At 41.0% G+C, this 19,709-nt stretch overlaps 1 protein-coding gene across 5 annotated transcripts; it reads right to left on the reverse strand.

Moving 5' to 3' along the window:
• Positions 1 to 1,977: 1,977 nt before the first annotated feature.
• LOC306930223 (RNA-binding protein 39-like) lies at positions 1,978 to 17,739 on the reverse strand. Of its 5 annotated transcripts, XM_079511058.1 has the most exons (16): positions 17,554 to 17,739; positions 17,395 to 17,455; positions 16,062 to 16,125; positions 12,552 to 12,598; positions 12,130 to 12,321; positions 9,352 to 9,405; positions 9,064 to 9,181; positions 8,349 to 8,501; positions 8,098 to 8,235; positions 7,920 to 7,985; positions 6,901 to 7,105; positions 6,409 to 6,495; positions 5,167 to 5,437; positions 4,211 to 4,316; positions 3,399 to 3,477; positions 1,978 to 2,871 (listed from the first exon to the last, which is right to left on the reverse strand). In XM_079511058.1, exons 3-16 carry the CDS (start codon positions 16,110 to 16,112, stop codon positions 2,768 to 2,770), a joined length of 1,671 nt encoding a protein of 556 aa, XP_079367184.1. In that variant the 5' UTR covers positions 16,113 to 16,125; positions 17,395 to 17,455; positions 17,554 to 17,739; the 3' UTR covers positions 1,978 to 2,767. The 5 variants fall into 5 exon arrangements, with proteins under 5 accessions (XP_079367184.1, XP_079367185.1, XP_079367183.1 ...); XM_079511059.1 differs by lacking the exon at positions 17,395 to 17,455 and having other exon boundaries at positions 16,062 to 16,117; XM_079511057.1 differs by lacking the exon at positions 17,395 to 17,455 and having other exon boundaries at positions 17,554 to 17,738.
• Between the last annotated feature and the right edge of the window lie 1,970 nt (positions 17,740 to 19,709).

Below are 19,709 nucleotides of genomic sequence, written 5' to 3' on the forward strand. Positions count from 1 at the left end.
AACCAGAAAGGCATCGTTTTAGCAGTTTTAAAAACCTGCACTATCCATGTTTTTTGTGCTAGTCACTGTATCGATTTTACATCGTTTAATGGAATCATATCATATTGCCATTAATGAACCACTATGGTCAACCATGTATCGTATCTGTTCAACTGTATCGTTACACCCCTAGTTCTAATGGACCCAATGTACTTATGAAGTCACAGGCTGTAGTTAATAAGCGATAAAAAAGCGATAGAAAAAAAGCGATAGGAAAAAAGCGATAGAAAAAAAGAGATAGGAAAAAAGCGGTAGAAAAAAGCGATAGAAAAAAAGCGATAGAATAAAAGCGATAGAAAAAAGCGATAGGCCCTATGGTTTCATTGCAAACCGACCACTAGGGGGCGAGCAAAATTAGTTTGCAATGGTTTTTGAAAAGCTTATGACCATACCTAACAGCATGCCAAAATTCAAAAAGCAGTTACCAAGTGCATAATTGTTGTGATTTTTTACGTGACGCTGCTGGGAGCTAAAATGCCTATAAAATGTATAAACTGTGATTAATGTAAAAAATCATAACAATTATGCACTTGGTAAATGCTCTTTGAATTTTGGCATGCTGTTCATAAGGTTTTCAAAAACCATCGTAAACTAATTTGGCTTGCCCCCTAGTGGTCGGTTTGCAACTTCGGAATGAAACAGGCATTTTAAGCTCCCGGCAGCCATCGTGGACGCCATCTTGAAAACGATGCCTTTCAAGTTGTTCGTTTTCCATAAAAAAATAGTATGTTATTTAGCACACCCAATGTTAACAGAATCCATTGAAAAATCTCTATCAATTATTTGGGGTTCCAACCATATACTGACATATCTAATAGTGGTTTAATTGCAAACCGACCACTAGGGGGCGAGCCAAATTAGTTTGCAATGGTTTTTGAAAACCTTATGCCTAACACCATGCCAAAATTCAAAAAGTAGTTACGAAGTGCATAATTGTTATGCTTTATTAAATCCCAGTTTATAGGCATTTTAGCTCATTTTAGCCACCGTGGACGCCATCTTGATGCCTTTCTGGTTGTTTGTTTTTCCTAAAATTTTAGTATGTTATTTAGCACACCCAATAGTGACAGAATCCATTGGTTTACAACCATAGCTATACGTATCTAATATTTGAGTCTGTGCAAACAGCCCACTAGGGGGCGCACCCAACTCGTTTGCACAGCTTTTTGAAAACCTTATACCCATACCTAACCACGCCAAAATTCAAAAACTAGTCACCAATAGCCAAATTATGGTTCGGCCCCAGCTAATGTGCTGTAAAGACTATCCTACTGTACATGTTAAATAAGTAGACTACCGGTATCCTGTTTGTGTGTTCTTGTTAAGATCTTTGGAAAACAGACTTCAATGGGACTTAAAAACAAAATAAATGTATTAATGACACCACATTATGAAAACATTTCTCTAAAGTTCAACTTATGCATGAATGAAGAAAATTATGATGCAATGCTGTTCATAATAATAACCCACCAAAACAAACTAAAGTTATATTCCAAACACTTTTAAGTCCATTGGCAGTCCCCGACTTTAATTCCTTGCTATGGTCCAATTAATCAAATATTTTCGACTCTAAACTGAACAGAGCTGCCTTGGTCTTGGACCATCTTAAAGTTCACCAACTTATTTTTCCCCCACTAGAAAATGAAGGAACTTAAAAGTCTTGTCCTGAAACTAAACCCTCTCCAAAGAGCAACTGTTCACAGTTTGACATAATTACAGACCCATGCAGCGCTTCTTCATCCATTATCTGAAACTAAATTCACATGTTTAGGAAAACATCTTTAGCTATCCCGTATTGTTCAATTACATATTTATAATAAATGTACATTATCTGAACCTTCCTCGTTCAAATGACATCAGAAATACATTCATAGAAGTATCACACTTATAGTTTCAATGATTGGATTGTAGTATAGGCTATACTTAATTAAAAAGTCAGACTTTAAAATAAAATTTAATCAAGGATTTTTACAAAATCAAATGCTTGATTAGAAAAAACAGATCGTTAAATACCGATCAACAACGCAATTAAACCATCGCGACAATATCTTCTTCTTCTTCATCTTCCTCTGGACTGCCAGCCTCTGAGGAGCTCATGGAGCTTAATCATTGGACGACAATATGGGCGGGGCCCGCTGCTGGCTCCGGCCCGGCGCCACTAATTAGCAAACGAGAAATACAACTGAGGACATTTTACAAAAAACAGGAAATGGTTCCGGAGCCACACAACCAAAATACTAAATAACTCCCACCCTCTGTATGCATGTATGTGTGTGTGTGTGTGTGTGTGTACTTGCATAACTATACTTGTGAACGCCCCCACAAGGAGGTTTAGGGGATGGCATTGGGAGTTATCGCTCACGACAGGCTTGCAGATCAGCAATTCTTCTGCTATTTTAGATGACGTCTTAAAATTTGTAAATCCTCACAAGTATAGTAATGTGTATGTGTGTGTGTGTGTGTGTGCGCGTGCGTGCGTGCGTGCGTCCACTAGAAAGTTCTTGGGGCAGGGGGAGAGAAGACTCTTTAGCATTAAAAATAGGAAGTGACCTAAACTACTTCCTCTCCCCCCTGGGGGGGGGGGGGGGGGGAGATTAAAAAAATCAACACCCACACTGTCAGTCAGAGGAATCAGCCAATAGGGACAAAAAAATAAAAGAGAAAGGGGAGGGCTCATAAGTCCAGTGTCCAATGGTTGTCCGGGGACGGTGTGATTTTACAGGTGAGATCACCGTCGTGGGGGCGGGATTAGGAGCTGCGTGGCTGTGACAGAGTCAGGGAACAGGTTGTGATAGGTTGGCAGAGGTACGTATGAAGCAGTGATCATCTTGCCTGTAAAACACAAATATGAAATATTATTCAAAAGAACACAAACTCCTGAACAGCGTTCCAATGTAGTCATTTAGTCACAAGCTAATACATCCTCCTCATTTTGGGCGTGTCAAAAACATGATCATTTTCAAAATCTTACATTTTCTTAAATTGTCAAAATAGCAGATCTACAAGTTTCCATCAAGTCACATGACGACATGTTGTGAACTTGTAGATTCACTGCTTTTGCTATAAATTGGGCATAAAATGCATTTAAAACATTCAAGGACATACAAGGTAGAGTAGATGGGGTCTTGTTGTACTCACTAGCTGAGATTATTTCACACCAACAGTGTTATTCTCCATTTATTTCATATACACCTGTATTATTATTATCATCACGTGTGCACCGTCTGAAGGTTTACAGTCAATCTCACTGGTTCAACAGGCTGCTCTTCATCATACAAAGAGATTGTAAAATGAAACTTTCCATTCATACGAGAGGTTAGTGCTTAAAGCTCATGGTGATATATTATGGGATGTCTTACCAGCAAAGTAGCGCCCATGTAAGCCGTTAACGGCTGCCATGGCAGAGGGAATTGTGGGACACTTCACGTAGACGTTACCCTGGAAGACAATATAACACATCCATGTTAGAGGATTCACTGAAAAACAATATAACACATCCATGTTAAGAGGATTCACTGGAAAACAATATAACCAGGGGGGCACATAACTATTTTGGGCTAGTTCTCAAAAGGAGCACCTGGAGATGTAGGTTGGTGGGCAGGGGGTGCAGATGTCTCTACTCTACTACGTTATGCTGCGTTTACACAGGCAGATGCAAAAGATACAAAGCTACAATGCATTTGTAGCTGTTGTATATTTTAAGTTGTTACAAATATTTACATTGCAATCATTATAACTCAGAAATTCAAATAATGTTAATCAAATGGGCTATGAAGGTGGACAAATAAAAAACACTTCCTCTGGTCATGTTTGATGGCTTTCTCACTGATGAGATGGATGAGAGACAGACAGGACACTAGCTTTTCATTCCTGGCCCCAGGATATAATTGATATTGTATACAGCCCTGGTGCAGGTCTACCATGCATTTAAGGCTACTTTGCCCATTTTATATTACCTGTAAAACATACCATTATGTTTTTGAGCACCAATTACATATTGTGCTCTTTAAATGTTGGAGGGTGTTCCTACATTTGTTTGTGCACCAACACTTTTAAATTGGGAGACAATGCTCCCAATTAAAAAAAAAAAAAAGAAAAAAAACTGAGCCCTGAAATATATAAACATAGGTGCTCATAGCTCGTCAGGTCATCAGTAGTACTAGTTGCGTACCTCAGTGGAGTTCCTGTCCACATAGATATGAATCACACCTCCATGTTTGTTACACTCCTCAATGACATCATGCATGATGTCCACATCCCACCCTGGAGCAGACTCACTGAAACACACAGGGTAGATGTTACTACGACAGCCAGGTACACATGTAGACAGTTACGGTAAAACTTTTGCTTTATGATTTGAGTGTTCATACTTTCGTCATGTTCACAACCAATCAGAGTACACAGGTACCCCACACCCTGTCCTAAGATCCTCCCCAATATACCATATTCATTTGTTGCTTTGGAAGAAGCAATTTTTCCATATAGAACTGTGGATATAAAAATAGTCTCGCTTTCAAAATAATCCACTAAATCGTTTACTACCAGGTATATGAGGTTTTGCCTCTTTGCTTGTGCTGTACCAAGAACAGCCGACCCACGAGTTCACAAAGTGTCGCGTTCACAACGCTTTGCGAGCCTGTAGGTCGGCCATTTTTGCCACACAATGCTGTCGTGCAACAGAGTATGAATCAGCTTTTAGACCAGTGATTCTCAAACCTTTTTGGCTCAGGGCAACCCTGTAAACAACATTTTCATCCAAGGCACCCCTGAATTACATTATTTATATGTCAAAGAAAACTTGAGAGAATAGTAGTTTCCATTACGACAGATGGAAAATAACTTTATACTTGACATTTAACCACTTGAACCCCATCATCCCCTATTCTGGAGGGAACATTCACCAAAAACATGAATAGCAGATCTACATGCCCACAATGTGACTCGTTGTGCGCTTGTAGATCGGTTATTTTTCGCAATGAGGTTTGGTGGTCCGTCTTACTAAGTATAGAGGCTCTACTCTAAGTGGTAAAACTGAAGTGGTATGGATAAATGCCAAATATATGCCAAAAGTATTCTGCGGCACCAACTTTGAGAAAGCCTGCTTTAGGCGCGCACACACACACGTACTTGTTGGGGTTGAACATGTTGGACAGCTGGAAGCAGTGTGTGGCCAGAGGTTGAGACGGCAGGTTCATGGCAGAGTTCATAGCGGAGTTCATGGCGGAATTCATGGCAGAATTCATGGCGGAATTCATGTTCATATTCATGTTGCCCATGTTCATGTTGTTCATATTCATGTTGCCCATGTTCATGTTGCCCATATTGCCCATGTTGCCCATATTGCCCATGTTGCCCATTCCTTGGTTCATTCCTTGGTTCATGCCTTGGTTCATAGCAGCTAGACAGACACACACACAAAAGCATTAGTCAGTTAAAATACTGCCTAAATAATCATTTACACAAACAGTGTGTTTACACAATAATATGCTAATCTTACACCGATTATGACAATACTGTGATTCAGCGTAAGGTTTTAAAGTTGAGCTATAATGGTATTTGCAGGCCGCAAATTTGGGTGCCCTGCATGTCTTTTTTTTAGGGGAGGTTATGTTTCACACCAGAATTGCAGTACATTGCACTAATAAGAGTATTTTACTGTACTTGCTCAGACTGAGTTAACGCTACAGTCTATCAATACATATAAGTGTAAATGTCGAAGCACAGGCTGTCTATCCCCAGTGACTGAGTGACAGAATGAACGATATGCATATTCATTCACATAGGCTATTGATAGACCATGCATGTGAATTAATTAAATTCATTATTATACAGCCTAGTCTGTATATCCATTCCCATAGGCTACTCATAGTTGATAAGATAGACGACACAGAACATTCACATATTACAGTTTGAGTGCATGGCATGCAATCTCACTGCACTGCTCAGTGCACAGTGTCTGTGTGTTGTTGTGCACGTTCTGGCGCACAGACCCTATGCGCACGGTTAGAAGTTGTATGTAAACTAATATTAATCTATCTGTGTAAGACAGTGTTACAGCTGATGAGCTGAGCTCATGCAGAGCTCTGCATTCAATCAGGCTGCCGGAGTTCACTACGAGCCAAATGCCATATTTCTGGCAGAAGCCATTGGGGGCTAATTTCACCGGATTTTACCCGTAGGCTTGTGCTTAGGATTCCCTCAACTATTTCTGGCAGAAGCAGTTATAGTTTCACTGAATTTCACCCTGCATCCCCCGAAATTGCGTAGTTGTCATTGTGCAGTTCGTGCCTGCGTATAGACACCTAGAATTGCGTGGTTGGTAAACAAAATGCGTGCAGGTTGGCAGGTCCGAGTTATGTATGGATGTACCTGACGCAGCAGCCATGACTCCTAAAGCGATCGCTCCACTCATCTGTAAGGCCTGTTGTGCTGCAGGTGGCATCTGGAGGCCTGTACCTACAATACATACACACACACACACACACTTAAATCTGTACTTGCAACACACAGGGTTTATTCAGCCAGACAGCAATATAATACTAACAATCATTCCATTACATTACATAATCACCCAATTATTTGAGATAACTCATAATTGTCAGCTCATAGCGCGCCACCGAGTGGCACGCTACGAGCTTGTAGGTCTGCTATTTTTTTATAAATCGAAGAAACATAGCTTTTTCAGAAAACTGTCAGGATGTAGAAGACATTTTTAGAATCTGATCTCAGGTCAGAATGGGTTAATCGGCAAGTAAAATGTGTAATCGTGACAGCCCTACATGATGGAACTAACCCTCAGTCAGTCTGGCCATCAGCTGCAGTCTTCCAGGTCTATGTTAATGAGCAAACCAGTATACTAACCCTCAGCCAGTCTGGCCATCAGCTGCAGCCTTCCGGTGGTGCCCAGGTCTATGCCGGTGCGTTCCAGTTCGTCAGAGTCAAGGAAGGAAGAGGCGGCGGAGCCGTCCGTCCTCTCGGTCACGTGGCCCACCTTCATGGGTCGCCCCGCAAGTTCAAAGCCGTTGAGCTGTTCTAAAGCTTTCTTAGCGCACTCCGAGTCTGAAAACTGATATACAACAGCACACACTCACTCTCAGGAGTCTGAAAACTGATACACAAACACACACAACACACACACACTCAGTCTGAAAACGATACACGACACACACTTTCACTCAGCCAATAACCTCCAATTATTAACCCAGATTCTCCTACACAACAGTAACTGACTCTAAGAAATAATTCATGAACTTCAGATTAAATATGCACCATTTATTTACCTCATAATTCATAAGCGTTTAAAGCCTTACGAAAAGAATATTCACCTACATTAAAACACTGAAATACTGGGCTCGACATTGTGACTGTTTTGGTCGCAAAATATCCAAATCTTTAATCTGTGTAAATTCAAACTATAATTGGGACTAGAGCGTTTGTGCAAGTGCAAATTAGAAATTATTCTGGTGCAACCAAAACTGGAGATTAGGTGAACCAAAACTAGTACTCCTCTTCCCATTCAGAAAAAATTAAATAGGAATAGTTTACTCATTGACACAACAGAGCAGAGCAGTTGTTGCGCCGACATTCTAGTGTGACAACTATTTCAAGTATGTTGAGAAATTAGACTAGAAACAGGTGGGGCTGCTCCATGTGAGAACAGGTTGAGTGCGTGTATTTGTGTAGTCGTCTGGAGTATTTCCTCTTCTCTTATGTTTCTACTGGCACTTATTCTATGTTTCGTGTCTGAATAAATCCCCAGTGGTGGCCTACCGTGTGTTTTAAGGCTACCGTTACCATTTCATATTACTTGAAATTACTTAAGTGTCAGTGCTACCGAGAAAATAAATAAAAAGGTATTGATGAAAGTGATGAAGACTCACAGTGATGAAGCCGTAGCCTTTAGAGCGATTTGTCTCTGTGTCATTCATCAGCTGGATGCTCTCGATCTGAAAACGATGTGAAAGGTCACTGACACACTGAGCAATCATACATACTGTACAGTACACTATTACAGTTGTGTGTGTGTGTGTGTGTGTGTGTGTGTGTGTGTGTGCATACCCGTCCAAAAGGTTCAAATATTCCCCTCAGCATGTCCTCAGTAATGTTGAAGTGCAGTGAACCGACATACAGCCTCATAGGACCTGTACTGCCTTTCTGAAGGTTATTAGCCATGGCTGCTGCTCTGTTCTTCTCTGCCTGGAGACACACACAGTAGAATTGCATGTTTATCATTGTATGATGTTCCTACAATATTATGCAACATATGCAATATACTTTCAAGCTGACAGTGTTGTGTGCGTCATATGTACCTGTGAGGCTTGTACTATGATGGGCACTCCCAGAAGTCTCTGTCCAGACAGGCCGATGGCCAGGGGGACCGAGTTGGCCTCCACAAACTCAATGTAGGCAATGCCCTTTGACCTGCGAGAGTTCCTGTCTGAGATCATTCTCACGTCACGCACCTGAAAGACGACAAAACATTTGATGTATTACCAAACAAGACTGCTTCAGGGGGGTAAAGTAAATACAAACAGTCCCGCCCTATTGACACACTCTGCTTTAGGTCGTTAGCAAACTTTTCTCCTCAGAAATGAGAATAGGCTGGGTGAAACTACATACATTTAATTTGAACTATGTTACATTAATTAATTACATGTCGCATTACATAGTAATTGGTAAGTAATCGCCGGTAAAGCCTAACGGTTACTGGTTGTTACTGGTTACATTTCTATAACTGGCCATCACTAGTCATGTCTTGTTTCAAGTCGTTCTGTCAATTCATCTTGAAGGAACGATGAACTGTACAACATGTCTGACAGCCACGTGTCTCCTCCGACGGGAGTCACCAGATGCTTTACCAGGAGAAAATAACACATGTTGAGAGGACTGAGAACATGCTCTCTCAGCGTTACTCTGTATTAGTGGCTCTTAGGCCTACTGATAAGTAGAGTTTCAGACAGTGACAAAGACCCCACCTGCCTTTTATCCCGTGCTGACCAACTAGTTGTTTAACAGTTGACTAACCTTTCCTACAGCAGAGAAGAACTCTTCCAGGTCACGGGGTCGTATCCTTGCAGCCAGCTGCATACAGAACACAGTCCTGGCATCCCTCTCCTCTGGAGTCAGGTTGTCTATCGGCTGCCTGTTTCTCACACACACACACACACACACACACAGTTTACATCTTGTATATGGGTACTTGGGAGTAATTTTTTTTTTCTCATCAATGATATTTTATACTTATAGGACTTATGAATTTCCCCAGAGGTATCAATAAAGGTCTAACTTATTTATGATCAATTTTGAACTCACCTGATTGGACTCTTCTCTTTCCTGAACGGACTACGACTCCTGGACCTCTTACGACTGGGCAGACAGACAAATGGACAGACAGTCAGTTACAATGACTGTTATGCATTTGCATTCATCCTAGGGCTGCAACGATTAATCGTAATCGAATCGATTATTCAATTAGTTGTCAACTAATTTAGTAATCGAATCAGCAACTAATCACTAGTTTTTCCAGTGTTAAGTGTAACTAAACTAAAGAGGAGTGAGCCATCTCTCTTCCCTTACAATATGATGATAGTTGCACAGTAGCGACTGCAAAGCAAAATATGACACATAACGATTATAGTATCAAGAACAAAACATATGGCTTGAATATTTATTTTTAAATGACCTATTTGAGTTCAGAGTACTGTTCCTTCTAGACCGACACGTGTAGCTATTCTTTAATCAAATGTATGCAGTCAGAATAAGCCTAAAGACACCATGAGTTGCTTGAATTAATTTTAATTGTGTTTCTTTTATTTGAATAGCAGCCTAATCAGCAGCTAATCAAATTATTTTTTGAATTAATTATATTGTTTTGTTAGTTAGAGCATGTCTAAAATAACCTAAAATATATTTTTAAGGTGATAAGTGTCATAAGCTAAATAAGTGTCATAATCCGATTAATCGATTAATCGTTTAAATAATCGGCAGATGAATCGATTATGAAAATAATCGTTAGTTGCAGCCCTTCATCCGTTAATATGGGTCACATTGGTTTTACACTGTGGCTTGTAGTACAATCAGTTTAAGTCTACCCTCCTTTAGAAAAGTACTAAAAAGGACCATTTCCCACTAGACTAAATGGCTTCACTGAAAAAAGTAGTGATCGGCCGATTATCGGCTTCGATATTCATGATTTTAATTAATATCGGTGCTAAAAACAAATAATCGGGAAAAAAAACGGCCGATTATTATATTTCTCATAAATGCGCAAACATGGTGAAACAACCACTTTCATTGAAAATCCGGTAGAGTATGGTTGTAAGGAGATGTATAGCTGCGTGTCTGACTCTCCCAGTGCTCCACCCCCGGAGGAGTAGACATGGCTCCACTCTACAGAGACACACTCTGCACTGACGTCTCTCCCATAAAATCCACACGTGAGAGGGACAGAGTCACAGAGAGCAGTGGTAGAACTACGTTAGCCAAGCTAGCTGCTGCCTGCTAACGTTGCAAACAACAGCTGTAACAAATTGTCTATTGATTGCCTGTAGTGTGTGTGTGTGTGTGTGTGTGTGCCAGCCAACTGAAGGACAACTTTTTTCCCCCATCCTGACCAGCCTAATATGATTATTGCATTTGGCTATATGCAATAACTAACTGCAAGCCAGTGAAGAATGAACCAATCAGTAGCATTGTCAGTCTTAAAGCTGCTATAAGCAATAATGTCAACATTTTAATGACTTTGTTTTTTTATTTATTTTTTGGTATTCAGACAGCCAGCGATGAGTAAAACGCTCCCAAAAATGTCTAGTTTCTGTGACACATCTAGGGGCCACAATCGGCATTCAAAGATGTTGCTAGAAGCTTTGTCATTGGTCGAAAAAAAACCTGGTCGAAATGACTAACCAATCAGGAAGTAGACAGGCAAATCGAATGACAAAGCTTCTAGGAAAATCTTTGAATTGTGGCCCCTAGATGTGTCACAGAACTTTTTTGGGAGCGTTTTACCCATTGCTGGCTGTCTGAATACAAAAAATTTAAATTTTGACATATTATTGCTTATAGCAGCTTTATTAATTTAGTTGCCAATAATTTTACTGTTGGCCAGTGTTTTGAGACATAGTCTTTTATTGCTGTCTTTTATTGCTATAAAATGAATGGTAAAAACAAATTCTACATGCATTAAAAAAGTGGCCAGTGATCTTGAAAGTGGCAAATTTCAGTGGTGGAGTAAAAACAAGATCACATGGATTTGGAGAGTTTGGGCAGCAGATCTACAAGCTCTCAACATGTCATGCTGCAATGTGCTGTGGGCTTGTAGATCACCAATTTTGATAAACTAGAACGGTGCCCGTAGGGCCTCTACAGCCCATTGGGCACTGACCTACTTGGAACGATGCAAGTTGGAAATGAATGCCCCACCCAGATATTATGTCTGTCTCCCTTTTATGGAGTTCTTTGTAAGGCATGCCCAAATAGGGAGTATATGCAGCCAGCTTGTGGAGTTCTGTCTTCTGTGTCAGGCATGCCCAAATATGGAGTGCTGTGAGGTCAGAACAGGCCAGCTCCATATATGGACGCTGGACATGGGCCCGGTCCAGAGCCCGGGCAGAGGCCTTTTTGGGGCGGTTCTGGACAATTACACACACACACACACACACACACACACACGCACACACACACACACACACACACACACAGATAGATAGATATTGCAAAAATGATATATGCTGCTACAGTACATGTTTGCACTTGAATTTTAAAAAAGCTGCATTTGATGGAGGGGGGGGGGGGGGGAAGTGTTACTGAAACGATGTTGGTGCTTCTTGCACTTCCTTTTTTATAAGCGATAAATATTCTCCAATGCATTTAAAATAATTCTTGTGTTACTGTAAATTCTTAAATTCATATCGGCTTATAATATCGGCTATCGGCTTTTTGATTGTCCACTAATCGGTGATCGGATATATCGGCCGAAAAAAGCAATCTACAAGCTTACGAGCAAGACAGGCTTGTGGTGGTCTCTATAGACAGGTTCAGTACTTACAAGACAGGCTTGTGGTGGTCTCTATAGAAAGGTTCAGTACTTACAAGACAGGCTTGTGGTGGTCTCTGTATCTGCCGCTGCGCTCTCGGCTCTTGGAACGACTCTTGCGTCCTCTGCTCTTCTTGCGTTCTCGGCTTCTGCTCTTCTTCCTGTCGTGACCACTCTTCCTGTCTCGGCTCCTCTCTCTGCTCTTGCTCCGCTTCTTGTCTCTGCTACGACTGCGGCTCCTCTTCTTCCTGGAAGAGCAACGTGGTTAAACAAAATTAAGTTCCGTTTATGGGTTTTAGTTTTTTTATCTGACATCGTTTATTTCCATTGGTTGCTCAAACAATGTTGTCAAAAAACTTTTATCTAACAATTAAAATGTATTGATTGATTAATGATTGACAAAGTATTAGAGTCAGAGCCAACAATCATTGGTGGGGCTCTAGTACTGTGGTGTGATGTGATGGGAGTGTATCGTTACCTCTTGGAGCTGTGTTCCTGTCCATTAGGACTGAGGTTCTTGTCGTCCTATGGGTGTCGATAGAGAACAGCATGAAGAGGAAACATTCACGGTGTCAGAGAAGGGGGAGGGGGGGTGGAGAGAATATAAAAGGCATTAAATCATAAATCTTATTCAAAAACACAGTTCGGGAGGAGGGGAGGGGTGTCTTAGATCTACTTGTCAAAAGTGTCTTTTTAAAAAGTGTCAGTCAGGGTCAAACGTCCCACATTTAAGTCCTACAGTACACACAGTCAGGCCCTGCATTCAGTCCCCAGGCTACAGTCGGCCCAGCTGAGAGCTCCAGCAGTGGGGAGGCCCAGCGCTCCGCACTCCAGCTCACTCAGACATCTCCGGGGCCGCTGCGGTTGCTGCTGTTGTGGCTGTGGGAGTCCTCTGAGCGGCCCTGAAGCAGACAGGGAGTCAGTCACTTCAACTGAGTCTCACCTTTACAACACACACCACCAAGACTGAGCTAACTCATCTCTGTTGGCTACATCAAGGCTTTTTAATGTACGGTAAGACCCCAAGCACACATCCCCCTTCTGACAGTGAGGTTGGTTTTCCAACAATGACTACGACAACCGGCAGCAACGAAACCTACATCCTGTGATGTAAGGCAGTCCGACATACAGACTGTTTGCACCCTATATATATATTATTTTCCAGAATGTTCACCTATGACGACACACCCAGAATATGGACGCTAGGGTTTGTGTGGTTTAAACAGCTTCAGATACCGGTTAACACCGGTGTGTCCACATATCACTTGATTGTGCCATTCTGCATCCCAGTTGTGTAACGGTGTGGTTCTGCAACCACATTACTCAATTGTGATTTTATCTCAGATGCTGTGTTGGTCATATTGGGTTATGCCATCTTGCATCCCTGCGGAGTACTTAAAAGGGAGACAATAACTTGGTGGTGAGGCCTGCTCATCTCTGAACAATCTGGCTGTTTCCCTGTTCTGCAATTACGATGAAACTAGCGCTGCAACAGGTAATTTCACTAAAAAAATCTAATACTAAATAAATAAAAATTAATCATTGATTGGATTAGTTTTTTCTTCACAGCTTCTGGAAAACACAACGTAGTTGCTTGTCACCGTTATTAAACATAACGAGGGCCTTCTTTTGTGTGTGCCTGATTATTACGAGTTATTTCTAGACTTCACTACTTTTGATGGAATATTTACATCCAGTACAGACAGATTATGAATTAGTGTTCGTCAATATAGGCTAAACTAGAATGAATCACGCAGTGTAATGTCTTACCACTAACCTTCTACACAGTTCAACTTAGACTCACAGTCCATGCACTCACACAGCTTTCTAAAAAAAAATAAAAAATGAATTATCATCATTATCCTCTCCCATGATGATGCTCTGTTTTCTTCTTCTGAGGGGGGTGTAGGGTCTTTCCCAACAGTTTACAGTTACCAAGGGAACCACAGTCATGTTACCATGGGGACCACAGTAGAGCAATGCATGATGGGGGGGCTTTTTTACTACCTTCATGTTTCTGACAGATCACACTGGCATTCAGGGGAGTAGAGGTGAGAAATCGTTAGGCAAGTCTACAAAGAAAGATAGATGTGCATTTATTCATCAGAGTGCTGAAAGGGAAACGGAGGCAGCATGAGCAACACAAGCAACAACAACATTAGTCTGCTCATACTACACCGCTGGTTCTCAGCGACATGCCCGGGGACCGCCAGGGGTCACAAATGGATCCTTGCGGGTCTGTTAACTCCCCAGAATGTAATGGAACCGTGGATCCATTTGTACACCCTCTGAGTTAAGTAAGCACTGAGGATTTTTACCATGTAGATTGATGTCAGAGATTTAAAAAAAAAATCAAGTGGTGGGCCCGTGGTTTAATATTTAGTTTAATGCATATCAAACTGGGGGTTGTTGAAATCAAAAAGGTTGAACTTGACCGATACCACAATCTACACTATAGTTCCTGATATTGTAACTCTTGTGTACAAATGGAACCAAATGGACCCATAAGGATCCATTTATACGCTCTGAGTGATTGTAACGCAAGAGTGTACAAATGGACCCTTATGGGTCATTCTCAGAGTTACACATCTGCTATGGTACCATTTCGACCACTGGTGGTCCCCAAACTTGATGTTGAGAACCAGTATGTATAGATACTATACATGCCCTGCTAATGGAGCTAACAACACAATTAGCACTTCTGTAATCATATTTCTTTTTATACTTTAGTGAGGTCACTCCTGGGTGGTCTAACACTGTGTTGCCATTAACAACATAACATTACCAAACCACAGGTGTTTCTCAATACTAGCAACTTCTTTCTGGTCACAGAAGAAAGGGAACTATAGGATCAGTTGTATTTTACCATTTGAAACCTGGGCTATTTCAATGTGTTTCTTCTATGCTTATGACTATAAGCATGTCACTATAGCTGTCAGCCATGCATGATCATGTCGTTTAGGACAACACTGTGAAATTATGTCATCATTTGGCATGTGACTGATACTTGACCTCTGCTATTACCATTTTTTTGAACAAGTTGTTTGTTTTTTGCCTGCATATCCAGATGTCTTTAATGAATGGACAGAGGAGACATATGCAGCGTTCCAGGGATAATAGAACCGTGCTGGTGGCACTGACTAATGACTATATTCTGATAGCAAGCATTGCTAGACTAGAGTGTTTGTTACTAGAGTAACAGAGTATATCCAGTACTTTAACCGATTCCATGCCACCATTGACTGTGGCGCTGTAGCAGCAGTGCCAACAGAATGCACAAAAAAGGCTGTGAAGAAGGCTCTGTGAACCAGAAGTAGTAATCGGCCATTTTCGTGCATCCCCTTCTCTAGCGTCAGAAGCGTTAAAATGCTAAACAGGAGGTCGCACCAATTTGTTATTGAGCTCCTAACATCGTCTCTCACCTTACATCCCCTCAATTCTGAGAAACGCCGCCAAAATAGCGTGCTTGGCTTGGGGAAAGAGTTTTAGTTCTCCTGATTGGATAGAATTGGTATTCTGTTACTGAACAAACACTCACTGACAATGATATTGCAATGACAATACAATGCTATTAAACACTTATTTTAACAACAATATCACTTTAACGCTACCTTTAACACGTTCTCAGAATCAGTCTGGGATTAGAAGTTTGTTGCACCTCAACTGTTATTTATTAGGAAAGTAATCAGTAATCAATCGATTACTGGTTGTGATCAGAAAAGTGGTGATCTAAAAGCCTGTGGTATTTGAACTCTTATCTTACTGAATTCTGAAACAGAATTTGGGCTTTGAAGACAATGTCTAATAATTTCAAGAGAACACAAGTGCAGATATTGAGAAACACCTCGTTTACAGGTTGGAATGTTATTTGTTGCCTGGCAACAACAATAGTTTAGTGAACCTATTGATGCATTTATTTATTTTTTCCATGGGGTTCTGTGATTGGTTGTATGTAGATTGACTAAGGTGTCTGCGTGAGGATACCCACCTTCCGATATGGAGCGTCCAACATCGCTTCAATGTCCAGGTCATCAGCCATGATACCTAGTGATCTGCACACACACACACACACACACACACACACACACACATACACTTTAGTCCATTATAAGGATTCGATATGCATCTCTATGCTTCAGAAAGTAGGTAAACTAATATAGTGTGGGAATGCCCCCACCCCTCCCCCATGGGAGAAAATGTGTATTCTACAGCGTAACTCTAAAAGCTGTGACTGGCCATTGTATGGTGATGTTAATGTTAATCCCCCCTCTCACCCCTTTAGTTTTGTTTCTCAATCATGTCATTTCAATCATGATAGCCCCACATTTTGATAAACCTGTTTTATGATTGGTTCTCACTGATACAAGAGCCCCCCACCACAACAAATCAACAATGATTGAATGCAACTCAGATAAGATCAAAACACTCCCCAGGATAAGTTGCTCTTAAATAATTAGGACCACCCACATATAGACAAGGAAAGTTTCTACAAGGGATGGGAAATCATAGTGATACAATCATGGATTTTCTCTAATGTTCTGGACACTTTATTTTATATATATTTTGTTAAATATTCAAACATTCTGATTTGGTCTATATATTGTTTTAATGCTGGGGCTTGTCAGAGACTCAACTACTGAATTAATTAATGGACACAAAACAGAAAGCATGAATTAATATGACAATGAATACTGAATGAAAGATTATTTAACACTGACTAATTAATAATATTACACAATAAATACTGAATGAACATAATGACTGAATTGGAAGTTATAACAGATCATCATGTCTATGCTCATTGAGTATCGATAGCCTCAATGCTACATCAACTAGTTAATGTGGTACCAGAAATGTAACCGACCGTTAGACCATGTTGCCATGTTTTTAATATGTTAAACACATGTAAACAACCAGAATGAAATCCGTAGTCCGTACGACAGTTTGCATTAGATACCAACAAGCAAAATACATTACAAATAAATCTCGCCGCTATAACCACCAAAAACATCAAACTAAAAACCACAACATAAACACAATTCCCATGCTAACCCAGTTAGCATCCTTGCTAGCGAGCTCAAATGTTACACAGACATGTGTGACCCTTCGAATTCCGTGATTGCACTCATTGCAGCCATTGTTTAGCAGCACAATCATGATATATCCCGTCAAAATATATCATTTACGCTTTTAATTAAGGGCCACTGCATCAGCATAACGCAGAGGCAATCTATCGTAGCTTTTAAAGTCACGTCAAAAGTGTAAAAGATGAAAACACCTTAAGAGACTCTAAAATCCCCAAACGCACAAACCTGACTCACTGTATTTAAACACAGAATTCTCCAGGCCACCAGTGTCAGTGTAACAGTGTCTTCCTTCGGCCTACAAGAGGAACAGTGTTTGTTTTCCTTGGTTGTGTTTAACGGAAGATGACAATGCTTTTCCATCGTTATAGTCAATAATAATGAACATAATATTACCTTGATTTGAATCGCTTGTAGAAGGAACAGAAATGATTCAATTAAAAGTGAAAGATGTTTTAAAGTCTCTTCAGCGTGACTTGTCGTCGTTGCCGCGTACCTCCGTGCTCTAGTAGTAATGGCGCATGCAGCTACAATTCCGTGTTACCGCGAGGCGCGAGACTTGGCACGAAGCCACGAAACTACCGCGAGACTCGGACCTCCAAATTCCAATAGCCAATAGCAGCATCCGTCTCCTCGACTGAAGATCGTTGAAGACCCGCCCACAGAGTATTTTAGCTGACTGAGGAAAAAATAAAAGAAAAATGACACCCGTGTGAAGTAAGTGGTGCAACTCCGTCTGGGGGTCCCCGATACTTCCAGACCCACAGGAACACGCCCAGGGTGCCGGCCCGGTTCCGGCAAGCCGCCCCGCGGCCAGGGACGGACACAGCCAGCCAGCCAGCCAGCCACCCACAGACACACAAAGCTGCGTAAGGAAGTGGTTGCACCACTTAAAAAGCAAAACTAAAACCACAGACAAATTGACAATGGCCTTGCCGCACATCACATTTTAAACCAGCAGATGGCAGTGTGTATTTTTATTGTCTCAAGTCAAGATTATTTCACAGTTGAGAATCAAGTATGTACATGTTTATGCATTTTGCCATTATGTGACTGGGACCACTTCTAGGCCTAGGCCTACTACCTTCTGACCTTCTGAGTTATGTGCCCATTCATCTGTTTTAGCTCTAAATAGGTTATGTATGCTGTCCATAGAAATTACAGGTTTCAAAAACAAACTCCTGCACTTAGTTGTCAATGAAACAGTCAAATATGCCTCTGTGGATCTGAAGTGAGAACCACATCTTATTTGAATGAGATGCATATATCTAAACACACCCTTTAAACATTTGAGCAAACAGAAACCATAGGCTCGGTGAGAATGTTCTGTGCAAGACACAAGACAGGACACTTGCTTTGCATAGAAAATGAGTTAGCTGTAATAAAAAGCTGTAAATGTTTAAACCTGCAATTCAGAACTTATTGTGTTATATTCATTCAAATTAATCTGTAAGGTAGAATAGTTAATACATCCATTGGGTAGAGTAGGCCTAGTATCTGTTAATTCAAAACAAATATGTGTAAATTCTCCTTCTACAGCACTGCCACCCAAACGTGGAATGCGGCCTGACCCCCTCCCTGCACAGATCACTTTTAAAATGACAGACATTTCTGTCTATTCAATCAATCAATCAATCAAATATAATAATAATTAGTAAAACTCGGACAGCGCTGATATGCCAGGCTGATATTCATCGACTACAGGTCGGCCTTCGACATCATCCTCAGATTCCCCACCAGGCTGGCCAGCTAACTGCTGCACTCAGAGCTTATTGGCAGGGAGCATACTGTGTGGTGTGGAAACAGCCACTCTTGGAACCTGTAGGAAGATTGTGCTTTCGGCTGAGCGTACCATAGGGAGCCCCCTGATGCCAATGATGGATTTATATGCAGCAGATGCCTGATAAATAAATGAAAGAATGGAAGAAACGTAACATCCCAAAACAGTCTGTTTGATATAGACTTCTCATAGTGTGACCAACATTGCACAATGTATGTACTGTTGAATGTTACCAATATAAAAATTATACAACTATTGTTGCTGTCGGTCTGAGGGGGAGACAGAGATTCTGGGCCTCCTGAAGGCCTAACTGACCTGGCAGTGATAGATACAAGGCATATTCCACATGCTTGTGCTGCTTCAGTATACTATATCCTAAACGTGTTTTTCTACACTGGAGCCGCCTTTATCCACATTTATGTCTCAGTCATGCTGCATGTCAAACCCTTTCTCCCTGCCAATGCCGTCATCACAAATTGATGATGTGGGCATGGCCGTTTTAAGCCCAATGAGTGTTTTTTTGCAAAACTAATACTAACTTGGAATGGATTCAGCATCATGAAAACCCCCTAGTTTGACACATCACATGCTAGATAAAGCATGATGAAATTTTGAATATTTTGCCTTATGGTCACCTATTATGCCAATTATGAAAATTGCTCAACATATGCAAGTTAGCATCCGGCAGTTTCTACATGCTGGGGACCCATACTAAACATTTCTAACATAAAACGTTGGTGTACTCAACATGTCCGGGTTCACTTTTTGGCTA

Source organism: Electrona antarctica (genome assembly GCF_951216825.1).
Source record: "Electrona antarctica genome assembly, chromosome: 9".
NCBI lineage: Eukaryota > Metazoa > Chordata > Actinopteri > Myctophiformes > Myctophidae > Electrona > Electrona antarctica.